The 24,802-nt window shown below is 50.7% G+C and overlaps 1 protein-coding gene across 2 annotated transcripts in view; it reads left to right on the forward strand.

Annotated features, from left to right (window-relative positions):
- NRXN3 (neurexin 3) overlaps positions 1 to 24,802 on the forward strand; it is a 290,952-nt gene that overhangs the window by 133,648 nt on the left and 132,502 nt on the right. For both annotated transcript variants that reach the window (XM_044271725.1, XM_044271724.1), the window contains 4 exons: positions 9,536 to 9,655; positions 9,895 to 10,276; positions 10,941 to 11,131; positions 17,282 to 17,455. In XM_044271725.1, coding sequence (XP_044127660.1) covers positions 9,536 to 9,655; positions 9,895 to 10,276; positions 10,941 to 11,131; positions 17,282 to 17,455 — 867 coding nt within the window. The remainder of the gene's footprint in view (positions 1 to 9,535; positions 9,656 to 9,894; positions 10,277 to 10,940; positions 11,132 to 17,281; positions 17,456 to 24,802) is intronic.

Raw genomic sequence — 24,802 nt, forward strand, 5'->3', positions numbered from 1 at the left:
GCTCTGGGGTATAATACAGGATGTAACTCAGGATCAGTACAGGATAAGTAATGTATGTACACAGTGACTGCACCAGCAGAATAGTGAGTGCAGCTCTGGGGTATAATACAGGATGTAACTCAGGATCAGTACAGGATAAGTAATGTATGTACACAGTGACTGCACCAGCAGAATAGTGAGTGCAGCTCTGGAGTATAATACAGGATGTAACTGAAGTAATGTATGTACACAGCGACTGCACCAGCAGAATAGTGAGTGCAGCTCTGGAGTATAATACAGGATGTAACTCAGGGTCAGTACAGGATAATTAATGTATGTACACAGTGACTGCACCAGCAGAATAGTGAGTGCAGCTCTGGAGTATAATACAGGATGTAACTCAGGATCAGTACAGGATAAGTAATGTATGTACACAGTGACTGCACCAGCAGAATAGTGAGTGCAGCTCTGGAGTATAATACAGGATGTAACTCAGGATCAGTACAGGATAAGTAATGTATGTACACAGTGACTGCACCAGCAGAATAGTGAGCGCAGCTCTGGAGTATAATACAGGATGTAACTCAGGATCAGTACAGGATAAGTAATGTATGTACACAGTGACTGCACCAGCAGAATAGTGAGTGCAGCTCTGGAGTATAATACAGGATGTAACTCAGGATCAGTACAGGACAAGTAATGTATGTACACAGTGACTGCACCAGCAGAATAGTGAGTGCAGCTCTGGAGTATAATGCAGGATGTAACTCAGGATCAGTACAGGATAAGTAATGTATGTACACACAGTGACTGCACCAGCAGAATAGTGAGTGCAGCTCTGGAGTATAATACAGGATGTAACTCAGGATCAGTACAGGGTAAGTAATGTATGTACACAGTGACTGCACCAGCAGAATAGTGAGTGCAGCTCTGGGGTATAATACAGGATGTAACTCAGGATCAGTACAGGATAAGTAATGTATGTACACAGTGACTGCACCAGCAGAATAGTGAGTGCAGCTCTGGAGTATAATACAGGATGTAACTCAGGGTCAGTACAGGATAATTAATGTATGTACACAGTGACTGCACCAGCAGAATAGTGAGTGCAGCTCTGGAGTATAATACAGGATGTAACTCAGGATCAGTACAGGACAAGTAATGTATGTACACAGTGACTGCACCAGCAGAATAGTGAGTGCAGCTCTGGAGTATAATACAGGATGTAACTCAGGATCAGTACAGGACAAGTAATGTATGTGCACAGTGACTGCACTTTTGATAATTCTATGTAGGGTTGCATAGGGTATCAAAATATTGATTCTCTGTTTTTCAATGCTAAGCTGCTTTAGTGGCATTTGTCATGTTCTCATCAGTGGCTGCACTTGGAGGAGGAGGTAGATCTTCCCTGCCTGGTCTACTGTGCTGTGGCTGACCACTGCCACCAATCAGAGCAGGCTGAGGCGATAGTGTGAGGGAGGGAGGAGAATAGTGGGAGCAGAGGGTTGTGTCACTGGGTTAGGCCATTGCTCACCATACAGAGGGCTGTCGGGCCATGGAGCACCATCCTCCTGAACATGTCTCTAGGCCAGGGTCCTTTCTAGAGATGAGGCATAAGAATGAAGTCGAGCCGTCCCCGCTGCCTCTTCTCCTTACAGTGCTCCACAGAGAAGTAGTTTGTGCTTTGTTCTGAAAGCTTCCAGTCTCGTCAGGGTAGTTACAGCCACGCTGCAGACCATTGATTTACATTGTTCATGCCAACGCTTAAAAAATGTAATCAAGAAGAATGGTAGGAGTAGTAGTAGTAGTAGTAGTTGCAGAGCTTTTTATTTTTAAAGCATTTAGTCCTGCATTTTGTGGCCTCGGGCAAGTTGTGTTGTCTGTGCACTGGTGATGGTTATCACATGGCTGACCTCTGCTCCATTCCGAGTCCTCCTCACTGCAGTCCTCTCATGAGGTTAGGGGTTGGGAGCCCCATTATAGTTATTAGTAGGGATTTTAGAATTGGATTCCCAAAGATCATAAGTTTATAGGCAATCCTTTTTTTTTTTTTTTGTGTGTGTGTGGGAAAACCCCTTTAATTGAGGCTTATGGCCCAAACCATTTGACAAATTGACATCAAACATCATGTACTGCACAGACTTTCCCTCTACATACATCTCAACGAAGTATGATTGCACGTGTGTCACCATTGCCCCTCTGCTCCAGCTGGCATAGAGCTGTGCATGTTCATCTCACCCTGTCCTTCTCCCTTAAAGTGATCCCATAGAGCTGCCATGTACAGGTCACCCTTATGTGTCACATGCTGTTGAGGACCTGGGCACGGGTAAGGCCAGGCTGATGCTCTTCTTTTTAAAATGGATTGGAGGACATATGTACCCGAACTGAGGTAGGTTGCGATACATTCAAGCATGTAACATACATGATGGAGTGATTCAGGAGTGAGAGCAAAGAAATGGCCACCCGCCAAAAACAACACAACAAGCAGGCTTCGTCCGCCACTCTTCTTGCTGACCTACCAATGTATGTAGATTTTGCATTTTTAGGACTTATTAGGTTGCACATTTTGATTGAAGTGTCTAAGTAGACAATAAATAGATCACAGATTGTCCACTGGTGTTTCCCAAAATTTCAGCTGCAAATTTTCTCACCATCGACAAAATGGTGCATTACAAGCTGCTTGTGAACTCTCTGTGAAATGCAAAGATGTGTCCATGGCAATTACGGGGATCATGGCTATTTAGTGGTGGGAGCCATTGTGGGGATTATGTCTATGTAGTGGTAAAAGCTGCTGTGGGGATCATGGGTATGTAGTTCTGCGAGCTGCTGCGGGCATCATGACTTTGTAGTGGTGCGAGCCGCTGTGGGGATCATGTTTTATTGGTACGAGCTGCTGCGGGGATCATGGCTATGTAGTGGTACGAGCTGCTGCGGGGATCATGGCTATGTAGTGGTGCGAGCCGCTGTGGGGATCATGTTTTATTGGTACGAGCTACTGCGGGGATCATGGCTATTTAGTGGTACGAACTGCTGTGGGGATCATGGCTATGTAGTGGAGTGAGCTGCTGTGGGGATCATGGCTACGAAGTGTTGCCAGCTGCTGTGGGGATCATGGCTACGAAGTGTTGCCAGCTGCTGTGGGGATCATGGCTATGTAGTGGTACGAGCTGCTGCGAGGATCATAGCTATGTAGTGGTACGAGCTGCTGTGGGGATCATGACTATGTAGTGGAGTGAGCTGCTGTGGGGATCATGGCTACGAAGTGTTGCCAGCTGCTGTGGGGATCATGGCTACGAAGTGTTGCCAGCTGCTGTGGGGATCATGGCTATGTAGTGGTACGAGCTGCTGCGAGGATCATGGCTATGTAGTGGTACGAGCTGCTGTGGGGATCATGACTATGTAGTGGTATGAGCTGCTGTGGGGATCATGACTATGTAGTGGTATGAGCTGCTGCGGGGATCATGACTATGTAGTGGTACGAGCTGCTGCGGGGATCATGACTATGTAGTGGTACGAGCTGCTGCGGGGATCATGACTATGTAGTGGTACGAGCTGCTGTGGGGATCATGGCTATGTAGTGTTGCCAGCTGCTGCGGGGATCATGACTATGTAGTGGTATGAGCTGCTGTGGGGATCATGGCTATGTAGTGTTGCCAGCTGCTGTGGGGATCATGTTTTATTGGTACGAGCTGCTGCGGGGATCATGACTATGTAATGGTACAAGCTGCTGTGGGGATCATGACTATGTAATGGTACGAGCTGCTGTGGGGATCATGGCTATGTAGTGGTACGAGCTGCTGTGGGGATCATGGCTATGTAGTGGTACGAGCTGCTGTGGGGATCATGGCTATGTAGTGGTACGAGCTGCTGCGGGGATCATGGCTATTTAGTGGTACGAGCTGCTGCGGGGATCATGACTATGTAGTGGTACGAGCTGCTGTGGGGATCATGACTATGTAGTGGTACGAGCTGCTGCGGGGATCATGGCTATGTAGTGGTACGAGCTGCTGTGGGGATCATGGCTATGTAGTGGTACGAGCTGCTGCGGGGATCATGGCTATTTAGTGGTACGAGCTGCTGCGGGGATCATGACTATGTAGTGGTACGAGCTGCTGTGGGGATCATGACTATGTAGTGGTACGATCTGCTGCGGGGGTCATGGCTATGTAGTGGTACGATCTGCTGTGGGGATCATGGCTATGTAGTGGTACGAGCTGCTGCAGGGATCATGGCTATGTAGTGGTACGATCTGCTGTGGGGATCATGGCTATGTAGTGGTACGATCTGCTGTGGGGATCATGGCTATGTAGTGGTACGAGCTGCTGCGGGGATCATGGCTATTTAGTGGTACGAGCTGCTGCGGGGATCATGACTATGTAGTGGTACGAGCTGCTGTGGGGATCATGACTATGTAGTGGTACGAGCTGCTGCGGGGATCATGGCTATGTAGTGGTACGAGCTGCTGCGGGGATCATGGCTACGAAGTTTTGCCAGCTGCTGTGGGGATCATGACTATGCTGCGGGGATCATGGCTATGTAGTGGTACGAGCTGCTGCGGGGATCATGGCTACGAAGTTTTGCCAGCTGCTGTGGGGATCATGGCTATGTAGTGGTACGAGCTGCTGCAGGGATCATGACTATGTAGTGGTACGAGCTGCTGCGGGGATCATGGCTATGTAGTGGTACGAGCTGCTGCGGGGATCATGGCTATGTAGTGGTACGAGCTGCTGTGGGGATCATGGCTATGTAGTGGTACGAGCTGCTGCGGGGATCATGACTATGTAGTGGTACGAGCTGCTGCGGGGATCATGGCTATGTAGTGGTACGAGCTGCTGCGGGATCATGGCTATTTAGTGGTACGAGCTGCTGCGGGGATCATGGCTATGTAGTGGTACGAGATGCTGTGGGGATCATGGCTATGTAGTGGTACGAGCTGCTGTGGGGATTATGGCTATGTAGTGGTACGAGCTGCTGCGGGGATCATGGCTATGTAGTGGTACGAGCTGCTGTGGGGATCATGGCTATGTAGTGGTACGAGCTGCTGCGGGGATCATGGCTATGTAGTGGTACGAGCTGCTGCGGGGATCATGGCTATGTAGTGGTACGAGCTGCTGTGGGGATCATGGCTATGTAGTGGTACGAGCTGCTGCGGGATCATGGCTATGTAGTGGTACGAGCTGCTGTGGGGATCATGGCTATGTAGTGGTACGAGCTGCTGCGGGGATCATGACTATGTAGTGGTACGAGCTGCTGCGGGGATCATGGCTATGTAGTGGTACGAGCTGCTGCGGGGATCATGGCTATGTAGTGGTACGAGCTGCTGCGGGGATCATGACTATGTAGTGGTACGAGCTGCTGCGGGGATCATGGCTATGTAGTGGTACGAGCTGCTGCGGGGATCATGGCTATGTAGTGGTACGATCTGCTGTGGGGATCATGGCTATGTAGTGGTACGATCTGCTGTGGGGATCATGGCTATGTAGTGGTACGAGCTGCTGCGGGGATCATGGCTATGTAGTGGTACGAGCTGCTGCGGGGATCATGGCTATGTAGTGGTACGATCTGCTGTGGGGATCATGGCTATGTAGTGGTACGATCTGCTGTGGGGATCATGGCTATGTAGTGGTACGAGCTGCTGCGGGGATCATGGCTATGTAGTGGTACGAGCTGCTGCGGGGATCATGGCTATGTAGTGGTACGATCTGCTGTGGGGATCATGGCTATGTAGTGGTACGATCTGCTGTGGGGATCATGGGTATGTAGTGGTACGAGCTGCTGTGGGGATCATGGCTATGTAGTGGTACGAGCTGCTGTGGGGATCATGACTATGTAGTGGTACGAGCTGCTGTGGGGATCATGGCTATGTAGTGGTACGAGCTGCTGCGGGGATCATGGCTATGTAGTGGTACGATCTGCTGTGGGGATCATGGCTATGTAGTGGTACGATCTGCTGTGGGGATCATGGCTATGTAGTGGTACGATCTGCTGTGGGGATCATGGCTATGTAGTGGTACGAGCTGCTGTGGGGATCATGGCTATGTAGTGGTACGAGCTGCTGCGGGGATCATGGCTATGTAGTGGTACGAGCTGCTGCGGGGATCATGGCTATGTAGTGGTACGAGCTGCTGCGGGGATCATGGCTATGTAGTGGTACGAGCTGCTGCGGGGATCATGGCTAGGGAGGTTAATGAACTTACTATCCTGGAATGTGTCCCATGTGAGAAATGTGAAGTCATTGTGTAATGATTGATAACAGGCATAATGTGCTGTGCTTTCATCAGTCCTAAATCCTAAGATTATCATTATTATCTTTCCTCTGTTTAAATTCCTTTAATCCGGAAACAATAGGACAAACAAATGCCGTATTATCAATCATTCCAGATTATCAGACGGACATGAACTACACATGCAGTCCGATGGAAAATAGTGTACATTGTGCTAAAATAATCTGCTAACATCATCTTGTTGTCATTATCAGAATAGTCTGCTAATTGTTCTATTTACTCTGTTTTCTGGTGTGAGAAGATTCCGGATTATCAGACAGTTCTGTGCCAGAAACAAGAACTGGACTATCGGAATTTGAGGACTATTGGATGCCGTATTAAAGGAATTTTACTACATTGCCTTCAATACATAACAAATATTAACCAGCACCGTCTGATCCGTCCTGATAATATCCAGTCAGTAGATCCCTGTACATTATATATAATATCCCAGCTCTGTCTGATCCGTCCTGATGATAATATCCAGGCAGTAGATCCTTGTACATAATATATAATATCGCAGCGCCGTCTGATCCGTCCTGATAATATCCAGGTAGTAGATCCCTGTACATTATATATAATATCCCAGCTCTCTGATCCGTCCTGATAATATCCAGGTAGTAGATCCCTGTACATTATATATAATATCCCAGCTCTGTCTGATCCGTCCTGATAATATCCAGTCAGTAGATCCCTGTACATTATATATATTATATCCCAGCGCTGTGTGATCCATCCTGATAATATCCAGTCAGTAGATCCCTGTACATTATATATAATATCCCAGCGCTGTCTGATCCATCCTGATGATAATATCCAGTCAGTAGATCCCTGTACATTATATATAATATCCCAGCGCTGTGTGATCCGTCATGATAATATCCAGTCAGTAGATCCCTGTACATTATATATATTATATCCCAGCGCTGTCTGATCCGTCCTGATAATATCCAGTCAGTAGATCTCTGTACATTGTATATAATAACCCAGCGCTGTGTGATCCTTCCTGATGATAATATCCAGTCAGTAGATCCTTGTACATTATATTTAATATCCCAGCGCTGTCTGATCCGTCCTGATAATATCCAGTCAGTAGATTCCTGTACATTATATATAATATGCCAGCGCTGTCTGATCCGTCCTGATAATATCCAGGCAGTAGATCCCTGTACATTATATATAATATCCCAGCGCTGTCTGATCCGTCCTGATAATATCCAGGCAGTAGATCCCTGTACATTATATATAATATCCCAGCTCTCTGATCCGTCCTGATAATATCCAGTCAGTAGATCCCTGTACATTATATATAATACCCAGCGCCGTCTGATCCGTCCTGATAATATCCAGTCAGTAGATCCCTGTACATTATATATAATATCCCAGCGCTGTCTGATCCGTCCTGATAATATCCAGTCAGTAGATCTCTGTACATTGTATATAATAACCCAGCGCTGTGTGATCCGTCCTGATAATATCCAGTCAGTAGATCCCTGTACATTATATATAATACCCAGCGCCGTCTGATCCGTCCTGATAATATCCAGTCAGTAGATCCCTGTACATTATATATAATATCCCAGCGCTGTCTGATCCGTCCTGATAATATCCAGTCAGTAGATCTCTATACATTATATATAATATCCCAGCGCTGTCTGATCCTTCCTGATAATATCCAGGCAGTAGATCCCTGTACATTATATATAATATCCCAGCGCTGTGTGATCCGTCCTGATAATATCCAGTCAGTAGATCCCTGTACATTATATATAATATCCCAGCGCTGTCTGATCCATCCTGATGATAATATCCAGTCAGTAGATCCCTGTACATTATATATAATATCCCAGCGCTGTCTGATCCGTCCTGATAATATCCAGTCAGTAGATCTCTATACATTATATATAATATCCCAGCGCTGTCTGATCCTTCCTGATAATATCCAGGCAGTAGATCCCTGTACATTATATATAATATCCCAGCGCTGTGTGATCCGTCCTGATAATATCCAGGCAGTAGATCCCTGTACATTATATATAATATCCCAGCTCTCTGATCCGTCCTGATAATATCCAGTCAGTAGATCCCTGTACATTATATATAATATCCCAGCTCTCTGATCCGTCCTGATAATATCCAGTCAGTAGATCCCTGTACATTATATATAATATCCCAGCGCTGTCTGATCCGTCCTGATAATATCCAGTCAGTAGATCTCTATACATTATATATAATATCCCAGCGCTGTCTGATCCTTCCTGATAATATCCAGGCAGTAGATCCCTGTACATTATATATAATATCCCAGCGCTGTGTGATCCGTCCTGATAATATCCAGTCAGTAGATCCCTGTACATTATATATAATATCCCAGCGCTGTCTGATCCATCCTGATGATAATATCCAGTCAGTAGATCCCTGTACATTATATATAATATCCCAGCGCTGTCTGATCCGTCCTGATAATATCCAGTCAGTAGATCTCTATACATTATATATAATATCCCAGCGCTGTCTGATCCTTCCTGATAATATCCAGGCAGTAGATCCCTGTACATTATATATAATATCCCAGCGCTGTGTGATCCGTCCTGATAATATCCAGGCAGTAGATCCCTGTACATTATATATAATATCCCAGCTCTCTGATCCGTCCTGATAATATCCAGTCAGTAGATCCCTGTACATTATATATAATATCCCAGCGCTGTCTGATCCGTCCTGATAATATCCAGGCAGTAGATCTCTATACATTATATATAATATCCCAGCGCTGTCTGATCCGTCCTGATAATATCCAGTCAGTAGATCTCTATACATTATATATAATATCCCAGCGCTGTCTGATCCGTCCTGATAATATCCAGGCAGTAGATCCCTGTACATTATATATAATATCCCAGCGCTGTGTGATCCGTCCTGATAATATCCAGGCAGTAGATCCCTGTACATTATATATAATATCCCAGCGCTCTCTGATCCGTCCTGATAATATCCAGGCAGTAGATCCCTGTACATTGTATATAATATCCCAGCGCTCTCTGATCCGTCCTGATAATATCCAGTCAGTAGATCCCTGTACATTATATATAATATCCCAGCTCTGTCTGATCCGTCCTGATAATATCCAGGCAGTAGATCCCTGTACATTATATATAATATCCCAGCGCTGTCTGATCCCACTTTGAATACAATATCCAGTTATTTTGGAGGCGCAGCGGTGGCTTTCACTGTCCTATTTTCTGTGGATTATCTCTGGTGCGGCAGTAACACCTCTCTCCACCGTATATTAGGTAAGGGGCCCGAGACACTTTATGCGGGGCAGAAGCTGAATGATAATGAGTGGCACACTGTCAGAGTGGTCCGACGTGGCAAGACCCTTAAACTTACCGTGGATGATGATGTGGCAGAAGGTGAGATGGGTGAATCACAGTTTCTGTCTGTAATGCTCTACTTCACGTAATATAAAATATTCAGAGGTTGCTGTAGTGTTTGTGAGCAGTGATGATGGGGGTGATTGCCTGCATTCTTGTTGTCTGCCAGCAGATGGCAACCTTTTCCAGAATTTGATGTGTAAGTCTGATTGTCATTCTGCCTGAGCTGCTCTGCATCGGTGGCTAGGAATCGTACTGACTCTGATCCTGTTACCCAGGTACCATGGCAGGTGATCACACCCGCCTAGAATTCCACAACATTGAGACGGGCTCCATGACTGAGAAACGCTTTGCCTCTGCCGTGCCCTCTAAGTTCATTGGGCACCTCCAGAGCCTCATGTTCAATGGCATGCTCTACATTGACCTCTGCAAGAACGGAGACATTGACTACTGTGAGCTGAAGGCACGGTTTGGCATTCGACCCATCATAGCCGATCCTGTCACGTTTCGGACCAAGGCCAGCTATCTGACCCTATCCACCCTGCAGGCCTACACCTCCATGCATCTCTTCTTCCAGTTCAAGACCATCTCATCTGATGGCTTCATTCTTTTCAACAGTGGAGATGGCAACGACTTCATTGCGGTGGAGCTTGTCAAGGGGTATGAATTGAGAGATCAACATGTGTGCAGATAAGGATTGATAGCATTGGGTAGTCGAAATGTGGAGGAGCTGGAGCAGAAAGGTGGGCCCATATCGGCAGAAATTATGGGGGGCATTTTATGGGATTTGCAGGACTAAATTCCATCAGATAATTCTTGGCAGAAAATCACATTAATTCTTTGATTAATGTGAGTGACACTTTGTTTCAGTGCTGATTAAGACTATAGCCCATAACAGTTGGAGTCCCCTTGTAGCCCTGGCATGCTAAGGGGCCACTTGCAACGTGCTGATCGGGGGCATCTGATGGAGGTCTCATCTCCTGCAGCAGACGTGCAGTTCATCTTTGGGTACGGGAGGTATGAAAGGTAGAGACTCCATTATGAATGGGGCAGTCTGGGCTGGAGGCTGACATAAGTTTATTAGGTATGAGCTCCCAGGATAGTTAAAGTCCCATAAGAGCTGCTGCCCCCATCCCTGTCTTATCACATAAGGGGTCACTGAGACTACCAGGTCTCCAGGGGAAGGACCCTGCAATCATCTCCTCATCTCAGCTTTTAGGTGGAAGTATGCTTAGGTTTATTATTTTTAGGATTAGAAGCCGTTGTTGGGGTTTGGGGTTTTACACATGCTGCTTGTGAAGTCTGAGTGACCCTTTTTTCTCAGGTACATTCACTATGTGATTAATCTCGGGAATGGGCCAAACGTCATCAAAGGAAACAGTGACCGACCCCTGAATGATAACCAGTGGCATCACGTGGTTATCACTCGAGACAACAGCAATACCCACACCCTGAAGGTGGACGCCAAGGCCGTAACACAGGTCATCAGTGGAGCTAAGAACCTCGATCTGAAAGGTGAGAAGGGCGGGTGAATATCTCTATCGGAGGCACCCCAGATGATTGCATTTGTCCTGAAAAATAGGTTAAACCGGGGATCATTCTCTGTGTAATAGAGAAATATCATAGTGAACCTGATCGGAGCACCATCTAGTGTAGGGTGTACAGGTGGAGCACCATCTAGTGTAGGGTGTACAGATGGAGCACCATCTAGTGTAGTGTGTACAGATGGAGCACCATCTAGTGTAGTGTGAGCAGATGGAGCACCATCTAGTGTAGCGTGAACAGGCGGAGCACCATCTAGTGTAGTGTGTACAGATGGAGCACCATCTAGTGTAGTGTGAGCAGATGGAGCACCATCTAGTGTAGCGTGAACAGGCGGAGCACCATCTAGTGTTGTGTGTACAGATGGAGCACCATCTAGTGTAGCGTGTGCAGATGGAGCACCATCTAGTGTAGCGTGAACAGGCGGAGCACCATCTAGTGTCGTGTGTACAGATGGAGCACCATCTAGTGTAGCGTGTGCAGATGGAGCACCATCTAGTGTCGTGTGTACAGGCGGAGCACCATCTAGTGTAGTGTGTGCAGGCGGAGCACCATCTAGTGTCGTGTGTACAGATGGAGCACCATCTAGTGTCGTGTGTACAGATGGAGCACCATCTAGTGTAGCGTGTGCAGATGGAGCACCATCTAGTGTCGTGTGTACAGGCGGAGCACCATCTAGTGTAGTGTGTGCAGGCGGAGCACCATCTAGTGTCGTGTGTACAGGCGGAGCACCATCTAGTGTCGTGTGTACAGGCGGAGCACCATCTAGTGTCGTGTGTACAGATGGAGCACCATCTAGTGTAGCGTGTGCAGATGGAGCACCATCTAGTGTAGCGTGAACAGGCGGAGCACCATCTAGTGTCGTGTGTACAGATGGAGCACCATCTAGTGTCGTGTGTACAGGCGGAGCACCATCTAGTGTAGTGTGTACAGATGGAGCACCATCTAGTGTAGTGTGAGCAGATGGAGCACCATCTAGTGTAGCGTGAACAGGCGGAGCACCATCTAGTGTCGTGTGTACAGATGGAGCACCATCTAGTGTAGCGTGTGCAGATGGAGCACCATCTAGTGTAGCATGAACAGGCGGAGCACCATCTAGTGTCGTGTGTACAGATGGAGCACCATCTAGTGTAGCGTGTGCAGATGGAGCACCATCTAGTGTAGCGTGAACAGGCGGAGCACCATCTAGTGTCGTGTGTACAGATGGAGCACCATCTAGTGTCGTGTGTACAGATGGAGCACCATCTAGTGTCGTGTGTACAGAAGGAGCACCATCTAGTGTCGTGTGTACAGATGGAGCACCATCTAGTGTTGTGTGTACAGATGGAGCACCATCTAGTGTAGCGTGAACAGGCGGAGCACCATCTAGTGTAGTGTGTGCAGATGGAGCACCATCTAGTGTAGTGTGTACAGGCGGAGCACCATCTAGTGTAGTGTGTACAGGCGGAGCACCATCTAGTGTCGTGTGTACAGATGGAGCACCATCTAGTGTAGTGTGTACAGATGGAGCACCATCTAGTGTAGTGTGAGCAGATGGAGCACCATCTAGTGTAGCGTGAACAGATGGAGCACCATCTAGTGTAGCGTGAACAGGCGGAGCACCATCTAGTGTAGGGTGTACAGATGGAGCACCATCTAGTGTAGTGTGTACAGGCGGAGCACCATCTAGTGTAGCGTGAACAGATGGAGCACCATCTAGTGTAGCGTGAACAGATGGAGCACCATCTAGTGTCGTGTGTACAGGCGGAGCACCATCTAGTGTAGTGTGTACAGGCGGAGCACCATCTAGTGTAGGGTGTACAGATGGAGCACCATCTAGTGTCGTGTGTACAGGCGGAGCACCATCTAGTGTAGCGTGAACAGATGGAGCACCATCTAGTGTAGCGTGAACAGGCGGAGCACCATCTAGTGTAGGGTGTACAGATGGAGCACCATCTAGTGTAGTGTGTACAGGCGGAGCACCATCTAGTGTAGCGTGAACAGATGGAGCACCATCTAGTGTAGCGTGAACAGATGGAGCACCATCTAGTGTCGAGTGTACAGGCGGAGCACCATCTAGTGTAGTGTGTACAGATGGAGCACCATCTAGTGTAGTGTGTACAGGCGGAGCACCATCTAGTGTAGTGTGTGCAGATGGAGCACCATCTAGTGTAGTGTGTACAGATGGAGCACCATCTAGTGTAGCGTGAACAGGCGGAGCACCATCTAGTGTAGCGTGTACAGATGGAGCATCTTCTAGTGTAGCGTGTGCAGATGGAGCACCATCTAGTGTCGCGTGTGCAGGCGGAGCACCATCTAGTGTCGCGTGTGCAGGCGGAGCACCATCTAGTGTCGTGTGTACAGGCGGAGCACCATCTAGTGTAGCGTGAACAGGCGGAGCACCATCTAGTGTAGCGTGTACAGATGGAGCATCTTCTAGTGTAGCGTGTGCAGATGGAGCACCATCTAGTGTCGCGTGTGCAGGCGGAGCACCATCTAGTGTCGCGTGTGCAGGCGGAGCACCATCTAGTGTCGCGTGTGCAGGCGGAGCACCATCTAGTGTAGCGTGTGCAGATGGAGCACCATCTAGTGTAGTGTGTACAGGCGGAGCACCATCTAGTGTCGTGTGTACAGATGGAGCACCATCTAGTGTAGTGTGTACAGATGGAGCACCATCTAGTGTAGTGTGAGCAGATGGAGCACCATCTAGTGTAGCGTGAACAGATGGAGCACCATCTAGTGTAGCGTGAACAGGCGGAGCACCATCTAGTGTAGGGTGTACAGATGGAGCACCATCTAGTGTAGTGTGTACAGGCGGAGCACCATCTAGTGTAGCGTGAACAGATGGAGCACCATCTAGTGTAGCGTGAACAGATGGAGCACCATCTAGTGTCGTGTGTACAGGCGGAGCACCATCTAGTGTAGTGTGTACAGGCGGAGCACCATCTAGTGTAGGGTGTACAGATGGAGCACCATCTAGTGTCGTGTGTACAGGCGGAGCACCATCTAGTGTAGCGTGAACAGATGGAGCACCATCTAGTGTAGCGTGAACAGGCGGAGCACCATCTAGTGTAGGGTGTACAGATGGAGCACCATCTAGTGTAGTGTGTACAGGCGGAGCACCATCTAGTGTAGCGTGAACAGATGGAGCACCATCTAGTGTAGCGTGAACAGATGGAGCACCATCTAGTGTCGTGTGTACAGGCGGAGCACCATCTAGTGTAGTGTGTACAGATGGAGCACCATCTAGTGTAGTGTGTACAGGCGGAGCACCATCTAGTGTAGTGTGTGCAGATGGAGCACCATCTAGTGTAGTGTGTACAGATGGAGCACCATCTAGTGTAGCGTGAACAGGCGGAGCACCATCTAGTGTAGCGTGTACAGATGGAGCACCATCTAGTGTCGCGTGTGCAGATGGAGCACCATCTAGTGTCGCGTGTGCAGGCGGAGCACCATCTAGTGTCGCGTGTGCAGGCGGAGCACCATCTAGTGTCGTGTGTACAGGCGGAGCACCATCTAGTGTAGCGTGAACAGGCGGAGCACCATCTAGTGTAGCGTGTACAGATGGAGCATCTTCTAGTGTAGCGTGTGCAGATGGAGCACCATCTAGTGTCGCGTGTGCAGGCGGAGCACCATCTAGTGTCGCGTGTGCAGGCGGAGCACCATCTAGTGTAGCGTGTGCAGATGGAGCACCATCTAGTGTAGTGTGTACAGGCGGAGCACCATCTAGTGTCGTGTGTACAGATGGAGCACCATCTAGTGTAGTGTGTACAGGCGGAGCACCATCTAGTGTAGCGTGAACAGATGGAGCACCATCTAGTGTAGTGTGTACAGATGGAGCATCTTCTAGTGTAGCGTGTGCAGATGGAGCACCATCTAGTGTCGCGTGTGCAGGCGGAGCACCATCTAGTGTCGCGTGTGCAGGCGGAGCACCATCTAGTGTCGTGTGTACAGGCGGAGCACCATCTAGTGTCGTGTGAGCTGGTGGATTGTCATCCAGTGCACATTAAGCAAGTGGTTCTCTCCATGCTTGTATTTATAAGGCCTGTTTCACACTTGCGATGTTAATTTCGGTATTGAGATCCGGCAGAGGATCTTAATACCGGAATTAAAAAGATCTGTTTCGGTTTTGCCCATCAGGATGCATCTGTTCTGTTAGGATGCGGTTGTGTGAAATTAAAATGGAAAAAATGGATCCATCACTACATACATTGAAAGTCAATGGGTGATGGATCGATTTTTTTAAATTTTATTTAGGCTCCTAAAAAAAATGGATCCGTCACAGTTGACTTAGACTACTTCCACACTAGCGTTTTGCTGGATCCCGCAGGGTTCAGCAAAAGCACTTCCATTACTGATAATACGACCTCTGCATCCGTTATGAACGGTGTCAGAGTCGAATGGATCTGTCCCCATTGACTTGCATTGTGAGTTCACATCCCATTACAGAAAGAAAACCACAGTTATAATGAGAACGATCCGGATCACGTCTGCGGTAATAATGAGAACGATCCGGATCTCGTCTGCGGTAATAATGAGAACCATCCGGATCTCGTCTGCGGTAATAATGAGAACCATCCGGATCTCGTCTGCGGTAATAATGAGAACCATCCGGATCTCGTCTGCGGTAATAATGAGAACCATCCGGATCTCGTCTGCGGTAATAATGAGAACCATCCGGATCTCGTCTGTGGTAATAATGAGAACCATCCGGATCTCGTCTGCGGTAATGAGAACCATCCGGATCTCGTCTGTGGTAATAATGAGGGTGATCCGGATCTCGTCTGCGGTAATAATGAGATCCACCAGATCTTGTCTGCGGTAATAATGAGAACCACCGGATCTCGTCTGCGGTAATAATGAGAACGATCCGGATCTCGTCTGCGGTAATAATGAGAACGATCCGGGTCTCGTCTGCGGTAATAATGAGAACGATCCGGATCTCGTCTGCGGTAATAATGAGAACGATCCGGATCTCGTCTGCGGTAATAATGAGAACCACCAGATCTCGTCTGCGGTAATAATGAGAACGATCCGGATCTCGTCTGCGGTAATAATGAGAACGATCCGGATCTCGTCTGCGGTAATAATGAGGGTGATCCGGATCTAGTCTGCGGTAATAATGAGAACCATCCGGATCTCGTCTGCGGTAATAATGAGGGTGATCCGGTTCTAGTCTGTGTTAATAATGAGAACGATCCGGATCTCGTCTGTGGTAATAATGAGAACGATCCGGATCTCGTCTGCGGTAATAATGAGAACGATCCGGATCTCGTCTGCGGTAATAATGAGAACGATCCGGATCTCGTCTGCGGTAATAATGAGAACGATCCGGATCTCGTCTGCGGTAATAATGAGAACGATCCGGATCTCGTCTGCGGTAATAATGAGAACGATCCGGATCTCGTCTGCGGTAATAATGAGAACGATCCGGATCTCGTCTGCGGTAATAATGAGAACGATCCGGATCTCGTCTGCGGTAATAATGAGAACCATCCGGATCTCGTCTGTGGTAATAATGAGAACCATCCGGATCTCGTCTGCGGTAATAATGAGAACCACCAGATCTCGTCTGCGGTAATAATGAGGGTGATCCGGATCTCGTCTGTGGTATTAATGAGAACCATCCGGATCTCGTCTGCGGTATTAATGAGAACCATCCGGATCTCGTCTGCGGTAATAATGAGGGTGATCCGGTTCTTGTCTGCGGTAATAATGAGAACGATCCGGATCTCGTCTGTGGTATTAATGAGAACCATCCGGATCTCGTCTGCGGTAATAATGAGAACCATCCGGATCTCGTCTGCGGTAATAATGAGGGTGATCCGGTTCTCGTCTGCGGTAATAATGAGAACGATCCGGATCTCGTCTGCGGTAATAATGAGAACGATCCGGATCTCGTCTGCGGTAATAATGAGAACCATCCGGATGTAGTATGCGGTAATAATGAGAACCATCCGGATGTAGTATGCGGTAATAATGAGAACCATCCGGATGTAGTATGCGGTAATAATGAGAACCATCCGGATGTAGTATGCGGTAATAATGAGAACCATCCGGATCTCGTCTGCGGTAATAATGAGAATGATCTGGATCTGAGATGAGAGTTTTCCTCTAATGGTCACATCTTCTCTGTCCTCACAGGTGACCTGTACATTGCCGGCTTGACTCAGGTTTTGTACAGCAATCTACCTAAACTTGTGGCCTCCAGAGATGGTTTCCAGGGCTGCCTGGCCTCAGTGGACCTCAATGGGCGACTCCCTGACCTGATCAACGATGCCTTGCACAGCAGCGGGCAAATTGAGCGTGGATGTGAAGGTACAAGTTCATATATTGATGGCAGCACTCGTCTGTGGGACTCATTCACACCGCTCCTTGGTGGGCCCACCTCATCCTCATCTTCACTCCTGTCCTCCATTTCCCTCCCCCTGATGATCAACTCCGCTCTCCTCACCCTTCTCCTGTCCATTACTATGAACTGTTCAGCCATGTCCCCCCCCCGGGAGGTTCAGGACCCCGAGATGTCTCACGCCCCCCACAATCCTCATTTTAATATCATAGTCTCAAAGCTCAAATGACTTGAACAAAATGTGCTCAGAAAGCTGAACCGGCGTCTCCACCAAACAGAAGATGCCATAGACGAAGGTTTGTGTCCCGTCCCTGCGGCAGTGGTTGACATGAAGATGGCTGAATCCTGAGCCAGACGCCACCGTGTCCGGGGTGCTGGCTTCACATGTAGCAGTACTAGAGCCAAACATACTACACATAGAAATACACGTGTCCCTGTAGGAACTGCTGGTATGAACAGGAAAGCGCGGGCACAGTGTGGTCACCCAGCATGCCATAGTATATTCCCAGTCACGGAGCCTGCGCTGTCTGCAGAGGCTTCCTGTTTTCTACTTCAATAAAAGCAGATTTATACCTCTAGTGTGTTTTGTGGGGAAGGGGGTTTGGCAGTGGGTGTTATACAGCTGTATGCCTCAAATTTCTGTTTTGGGGCACAGGCTGAGGGCGTGCACAGCTGTATACCTCTCGTGTCTGTTTTAGGGGCAGGCTGAGGGCGTGCACAGCTGTATACCTCTCGTGTCTGTTTTAGGGGCGGGCTGAGGGCGTGCACAGCTGTATACCTCTTGTGTCTGTTTTAGGAGCGGGCTGAGGGTGTGCACAGCTGTATACCTCTCGTGTCTGTTTTAGGAGCGGGCTGAGGGCGTGCACAGCTGTATACCTCTTGTGTCTGTTTTAGGAGCGGGCTGAGGGTGTGCACAGCTGTATACCTCTAGTGTCTGTTTAGGGGCGGGCTGAGGGCGTGCACAGCTGTATACCTCTCGTGTCTGTTTTAGGGGCGGGCTGAGGACGTGCACAGCTGTATACCTCTCGTGTCTGTTTTAGGGGCAGGCTGAGGGCGTGCACAGCTTTATACCTCTCGTGTCTGTTTTAGGGGCAGGCTGAGGGCGTGCACAGCTGTATACCTCTCGTGTCTGTTTTAGGGGCAGGCTGAGGGCGTGCACAGCTGTATACCTCTCGTGTCTGTTTTAGGGGCAGGCTGAGGGCGTGCACAGCTGTATACCTCTCGTGTCTGTTTTGGGGCGGGCTGAGGACGTGCACAGCTGTATACCTCTCGTGTCTGTTTTAGGGGCGGGCTGAGGGCGTGCACAGCTGTATACCTCTCGTGTCTGTTTTAGGGGCGGGCTGAGGGCGTGCACAGCTGTATACCTCTCGTGTCTGTTTTAGGGGCAGGCTGAGGGCGTGCACAGCTTTATACCTCTCGTGTCTGTTTTAGGGGCAGGCTGAGGGCGTGCACAGCTGTATACCTCTCGTGTCTGTTTTAGGGGCGGGCTGAGGGCGTGCACAGCTGTATACCTCTTGTGTCTGTTTTAGGGGCGGGCTGAGGGCGTGCACAGCTGTATACCTCTTGTGTCTGTTTTAGGGGCAGGCTGAGGACGTGCACAGCTGTATACCTCTCGTGTCTGTTTTGGGGCGGGCTGAGGACGTGCACAGCTGTATACCTCTCGTGTCTGTTTTAGGGGCGGGCTGAGGGCGTGCACAGCTGTATACCTCTCGTGTCTGTTTTAGGGGCGGGCTGAGGGCGTGCACAGCTGTATACCTCTCGTGTCTGTTTTAGGGGCGGGCTGAGGGCGTGCACAGCTGTATACCTCTCGTGTCTGTTTTAGGGGCAGGCTGAGGGCGTGCACAGCTGTATACCTCTCGTGTCTGTTTTAGGGGCGGGCTGAGGGCGTGCACAGCTGTATACCCCTCGTGTCTGTTTTAGGGGCGGGCTGAGGGTGTGCACAGCTGTATACCTCTCGTGTCTGTTTTAGGGGCGGGCTGAGGGTGTGCACAGCTGTATACCTCTCGTGTCTGTTTTAGGGGCGGGCTGAGGGCGTGCACAGCTGTATACCTCTCGTGTCTGTTTTAGGGGCGGGCTGAGGGCGTGCACAGCTGTATACCTCTCGTGTCTGTTTTAGGGGCGGGCCGAGGGCGTGCACAGCTGTATACCTCTAGTGTCTGTTTTAGGGGCAGGCTGAGGGCGTGCACAGCTGTATACCTCTCGTGTCTGTTTTAGGGGCAGGCTGAGGGCGTGCACAGCTGTATACCTCTCGTGTCTGTTTTAGGGGCAGGCTGAGGGCGTGCACAGCTGTATACCTCTCGTGTCTGTTTTGGGGCGGGCTGAGGACGTGCACAGCTGTATACCTCTCGTGTCTGTTTTAGGAGCGGGCTGAGGGCGTGCACAGCTGTATACCTCTCGTGTCTGTTTTAGGGGCGGGCTGAGGGCGTGCACAGCTGTATACCTCTCGTGTCTGTTTTAGGGGCGGGCTGAGGGCGTGCACAGCTGTATACCTCTTGTGTCTGTTTTAGGGGCAGGCTGAGGGTGTGCACAGCTGTATACCTCTCGTGTCTGTTTTAGGAGCGGGCTGAGGGCGTGCACAGCTGTATACCTCTCGTGTCTGTTTTAGGGGCGGGCTGAGGGCGTGCACAGCTGTATACCTCTCGTGTCTGTTTTCGGGGCGGGCTGAGGGTGTGCACAGCTGTATACCTCTCGTGTCTGTTTTAGGGGCGGGCTGAGGGTGTGCACAGCTGTATACCTCTCGTGTCTGTTTTAGGGGCGGGCTGAGGGCGTGCACAGCTGTATACCTCTCGTGTCTGTTTTAGGGGCGGGCTGAGGGCGTGCACAGCTGTATACCTCTCGTGTCTGTTTTAGGGGCGGGCCGAGGGCGTGCACAGCTGTATACCTCTAGTGTCTGTTTTAGGGGCAGGCTGAGGGCGTGCACAGCTGTATACCTCTCGTGTCTGTTTTAGGGGCAGGCTGAGGGCGTGCACAGCTGTATACCTCTCGTGTCTGTTTTAGGGGCAGGCTGAGGGCGTGCACAGCTGTATACCTCTCGTGTCTGTTTTGGGGCGGGCTGAGGACGTGCACAGCTGTATACCTCTCGTGTCTGTTTTAGGGGCGGGCTGAGGGCGTGCACAGCTGTATACCTCTCGTGTCTGTTTTAGGGGCGGGCTGAGGGCGTGCACAGCTGTATACCTCTCGTGTCTGTTTTAGGGGCGGGCTGAGGGCGTGCACAGCTGTATACCTCTTGTGTCTGTTTTAGGGGCGGGCTGAGGGTGTGCACAGCTGTATACCTCTCGTGTCTGTTTTAGGAGCGGGCTGAGGGCGTGCACAGCTGTATACCTCTCGTGTCTGTTTTAGGGGCGGGCTGAGGGCGTGCACAGCTGTATACCTCTCGTGTCTGTTTTAGGGGCGGGCTGAGGGTGTGCACAGCTGTATACCTCTCGTGTCTGTTTTAGGAGCGGGCTGAGGGTGTGCACAGCTGTATACCTCTCGTGTCTGTTTTAGGGGCGGGCTGAGGGCGTGCACAGCTGTATACCTCTCGTGTCTGTTTTAGGGGCGGGCTGAGGGCGTGCACAGCTGTATACCTCTCGTGTCTGTTTTAGGGGCGGGCTGAGGGTGTGCACAGCTGTATACCTCTCGTGTCTGTTTTAGGGGCGGGCTGAGGGTGTGCACAGCTGTATACCTCTCGTGTCTGTTTTAGGAGCGGGCTGAGGGCGTGCACAGCTGTATACCTCTCGTGTCTGTTTTAGGGGCGGGCTGAGGGCGTGCACAGCTGTATACCTCTCGTGTCTGTTTTAGGGGCGGGCTGAGGGTGTGCACAGCTGTATACCTCTCGTGTCTGTTTTAGGAGCGGGCTGAGGGTGTGCACAGCTGTATACCTCTCGTGTCTGTTTTAGGGGCGGGCTGAGGGCGTGCACAGCTGTATACCTCTCGTGTCTGTTTTAGGGGCGGGCTGAGGGCGTGCACAGCTGTATACCTCTCGTGTCTGTTTTAGGGGCGGGCTGAGGGTGTGCACAGCTGTATACCTCTCGTGTCTGTTTTAGGGGCGGGCTGAGGGTGTGCACAGCTGTATACCTCTCGTGTCTGTTTTAGGGGCGGGCTGAGGACGTGCACAGCTGTATACCTCTCGTGTCTGTTTTAGGGGCGGGCTGAGGGTGTGCACAGCTGTATACCTCTCGTGTCTGTTTTAGGGGCAGGCTGAGGGCGTGCACAGCTGTATACCTCTCGTGTCTGTTTTAGGGGCGGGCTGAGGGCGTGCACAGCTGTATACCTCTCGTGTCTGTTTTGGGGCGGGCTGAGGACGTGCACAGCTGTATACCTCTCGTGTCTGTTTTAGGGGCGGGCTGAGAGCGTGCACAGCTGTATACCTCTTGTGTCTGTTTTAGGGGCGGGCTGAGGGCGTGCACAGCTGTATACCTCTTGTGTCTGTTTTAGGGGCAGGCTGAGGACGTGCACAGCTGTATACCTCTCGTGTCTGTTTTGGGGCGGGCTGAGGACGTGCACAGCTGTATACCTCTCGTGTCTGTTTTAGGGGCGGGCTGAGGGCGTGCACAGCTGTATACCTCTCGTGTCTGTTTTAGGGGCGGGCTGAGGGCGTGCACAGCTGTATACCTCTCGTGTCTGTTTTAGGGGCGGGCTGAGGGCGTGCACAGCTGTATACCTCTCGTGTCTGTTTTAGGGGCAGGCTGAGGGCGTGCACAGCTGTATACCTCTCGTGTCTGTTTTAGGGGCGGGCTGAGGGCGTGCACAGCTGTATACCCCTCGTGTCTGTTTTAGGGGCGGGCTGAGGGTGTGCACAGCTGTATACCTCTCGTGTCTGTTTTAGGGGCGGGCCTGAGGGTGTGCACAGCTGTATACCTCTCGTGTCTGTTTTAGGGGCGGGCTGAGGGCGTGCACAGCTGTATACCTCTCGTGTCTGTTTTAGGGGCGGGCTGAGGGCGTGCACAGCTGTATACCTCTCGTGTCTGTTTTAGGGGCGGGCCGAGGGCGTGCACAGCTGTATACCTCTAGTGTCTGTTTTAGGGGCAGGCTGAGGGCGTGCACAGCTGTATACCTCTCGTGTCTGTTTTAGGGGCAGGCTGAGGGCGTGCACAGCTGTATACCTCTCGTGTCTGTTTTAGGGGCAGGGCTGAGGGCGTGCACAGCTGTATACCTCTCGTGTCTGTTTTGGGGCGGGCTGAGGACGTGCACAGCTGTATACCTCTCGTGTCTGTTTTAGGAGCGGGCTGAGGGCGTGCACAGCTGTATACCTCTCGTGTCTGTTTTAGGGGCGGGCTGAGGGCGTGCACAGCTGTATACCTCTCGTGTCTGTTTTAGGGGCGGGCTGAGGGCGTGCACAGCTGTATACCTCTTGTGTCTGTTTTAGGGGCAGGCTGAGGGTGTGCACAGCTGTATACCTCTCGTGTCTGTTTTAGGAGCGGGCTGAGGGCGTGCACAGCTGTATACCTCTCGTGTCTGTTTTAGGGGCGGGCTGAGGGCGTGCACAGCTGTATACCTCTCGTGTCTGTTTTAGGGGCGGGCTGAGGGTGTGCACAGCTGTATACCTCTCGTGTCTGTTTTAGGGGCGGGCTGAGGGTGTGCACAGCTGTATACCTCTCGTGTCTGTTTTAGGGCGGGCTGAGGGCGTGCACAGCTGTATACCTCTCGTGTCTGTTTTAGGGGCGGGCTGAGGGCGTGCACAGCTGTATACCTCTCGTGTCTGTTTTAGGGGCGGGCCGAGGGCGTGCACAGCTGTATACCTCTAGTGTCTGTTTTAGGGGGCAGGCTGAGGGCGTGCACAGCTGTATACCTCTCGTGTCTGTTTTAGGGGCAGGCTGATGGGCGTGCACAGCTGTATACCTCTTCGTGTCTGTTTTAGGGGCAGGCTGAGGGCGTGCACAGCTGTATACCTCTCGTGTCTGTTTTGGGGCGGGCTGAGGACGTGCACAGCTGTATACCTCTCGTGTCTGTTTTAGGGGCGGGCTGAGGGCGTGCACAGCTGTATACCTCTCGTGTCTGTTTTAGGGGCGGGCTGAGGGCGTGCACAGCTGTATACCTCTCGTGTCTGTTTTAGGGGCGGGCTGAGGGCGTGCACAGCTGTATACCTCTTGTGTCTGTTTTAGGGGCGGGCTGAGGGTGTGCACAGCTGTATACCTCTCCGTGTCTGTTTTAGGGAGCGGGCTGAGGGCGTGCACAGCTGTATACCTCTCGTGTCTGTTTTAGGGGCGGGCTGAGGGCGTGCACAGCTGTATACCTCTCGTGTCTGTTTTAGGGGCGGGCTGAGGGTGTGCACAGCTGTATACCTCTCGTGTCTGTTTTAGGAGCGGGCTGAGGGTGTGCACAGCTGTATACCTCTCGTGTCTGTTTTTAGGGGCGGGCTGAGGGCGTGCACAGCTGCTAACCTCTCGTGTCTGTTTAGGGGCGGGCTGAGGGCGTGCACAGCTGTATACCTCTCGTGTCTGTTTTAGGGGCGGGCTGAGGGTGTGCACAGCTGTATACCTCTCGTGTCTGTTTTAGGGGCGGGCTCTGAGGGTGTGCACAGCTGTATCCCTCCTCGTGTCTGTTTTAGGAGCTGGGCTGAGGGCGTGCACAGCTGTATACCTCTCGTGTCTGTTTTAGGGGCGGGCTGAGGGCGGTGCCACAGCTGTATACCTCTCGTGTCTGTTTTAGGGGCGGGCTGAGGGTGTGCACAGCTGTATACCTCTCGTGTCTGTTTTAGGAGCGGGCTGAGGGTGTGCACAGCTGTATACCTCTCGTGTCTGTTTTAGGGGCGGGCTGAGGGCGTGCACAGCTGTATACCTCTCGTGTCTGTTTTAGGGGCGGGCTGAGGGCGTGCACAGCTGTATACCTCTCGTGTCTGTTTTAGGGGCGGGCTGAGGGTGTGCACAGCTGTATACCTCTCGTGTCTGTTTTAGGGGCGGGCTGAGGGTGTGCACAGCTGTATACCTCTCGTGTCTGTTTTAGGGGCGGGCTGAGGACGTGCACAGCTGTATACCTCTCGTGTCTGTTTTAGGGGCGGGCTGAGGGTGTGCACAGCTGTATACCTCTCGTGTCTGTTTTAGGGGCAGGCTGAGGGCGTGCACAGCTGTATACCTCTCGTGTCTGTTTTAGGGGCGGGCTGAGGGCGTGCACAGCTGTATACCTCTCGTGTCTGTTTTGGGGCGGGCTGAGGACGTGCACAGCTGTATACCTCTCGTGTCTGTTTTAGGGGCGGGCTGAGGGCGTGCACAGCTGTATACCTCTCGTGTCTGTTTTAGGGGCGGGCTGAGGGCGTGCACAGCTGTATACCTCTCGTGTCTGTTTTAGGGGCGGGCTGAGGGCGTGCACAGCTGTATACCTCTCGTGTCTGTTTTAGG

The sequence above is a fragment of the Bufo gargarizans genome, chromosome 11 (genome assembly GCF_014858855.1).
Source record: "Bufo gargarizans isolate SCDJY-AF-19 chromosome 11, ASM1485885v1, whole genome shotgun sequence".
Taxonomy (NCBI): Eukaryota; Metazoa; Chordata; class Amphibia; order Anura; family Bufonidae; genus Bufo; species Bufo gargarizans.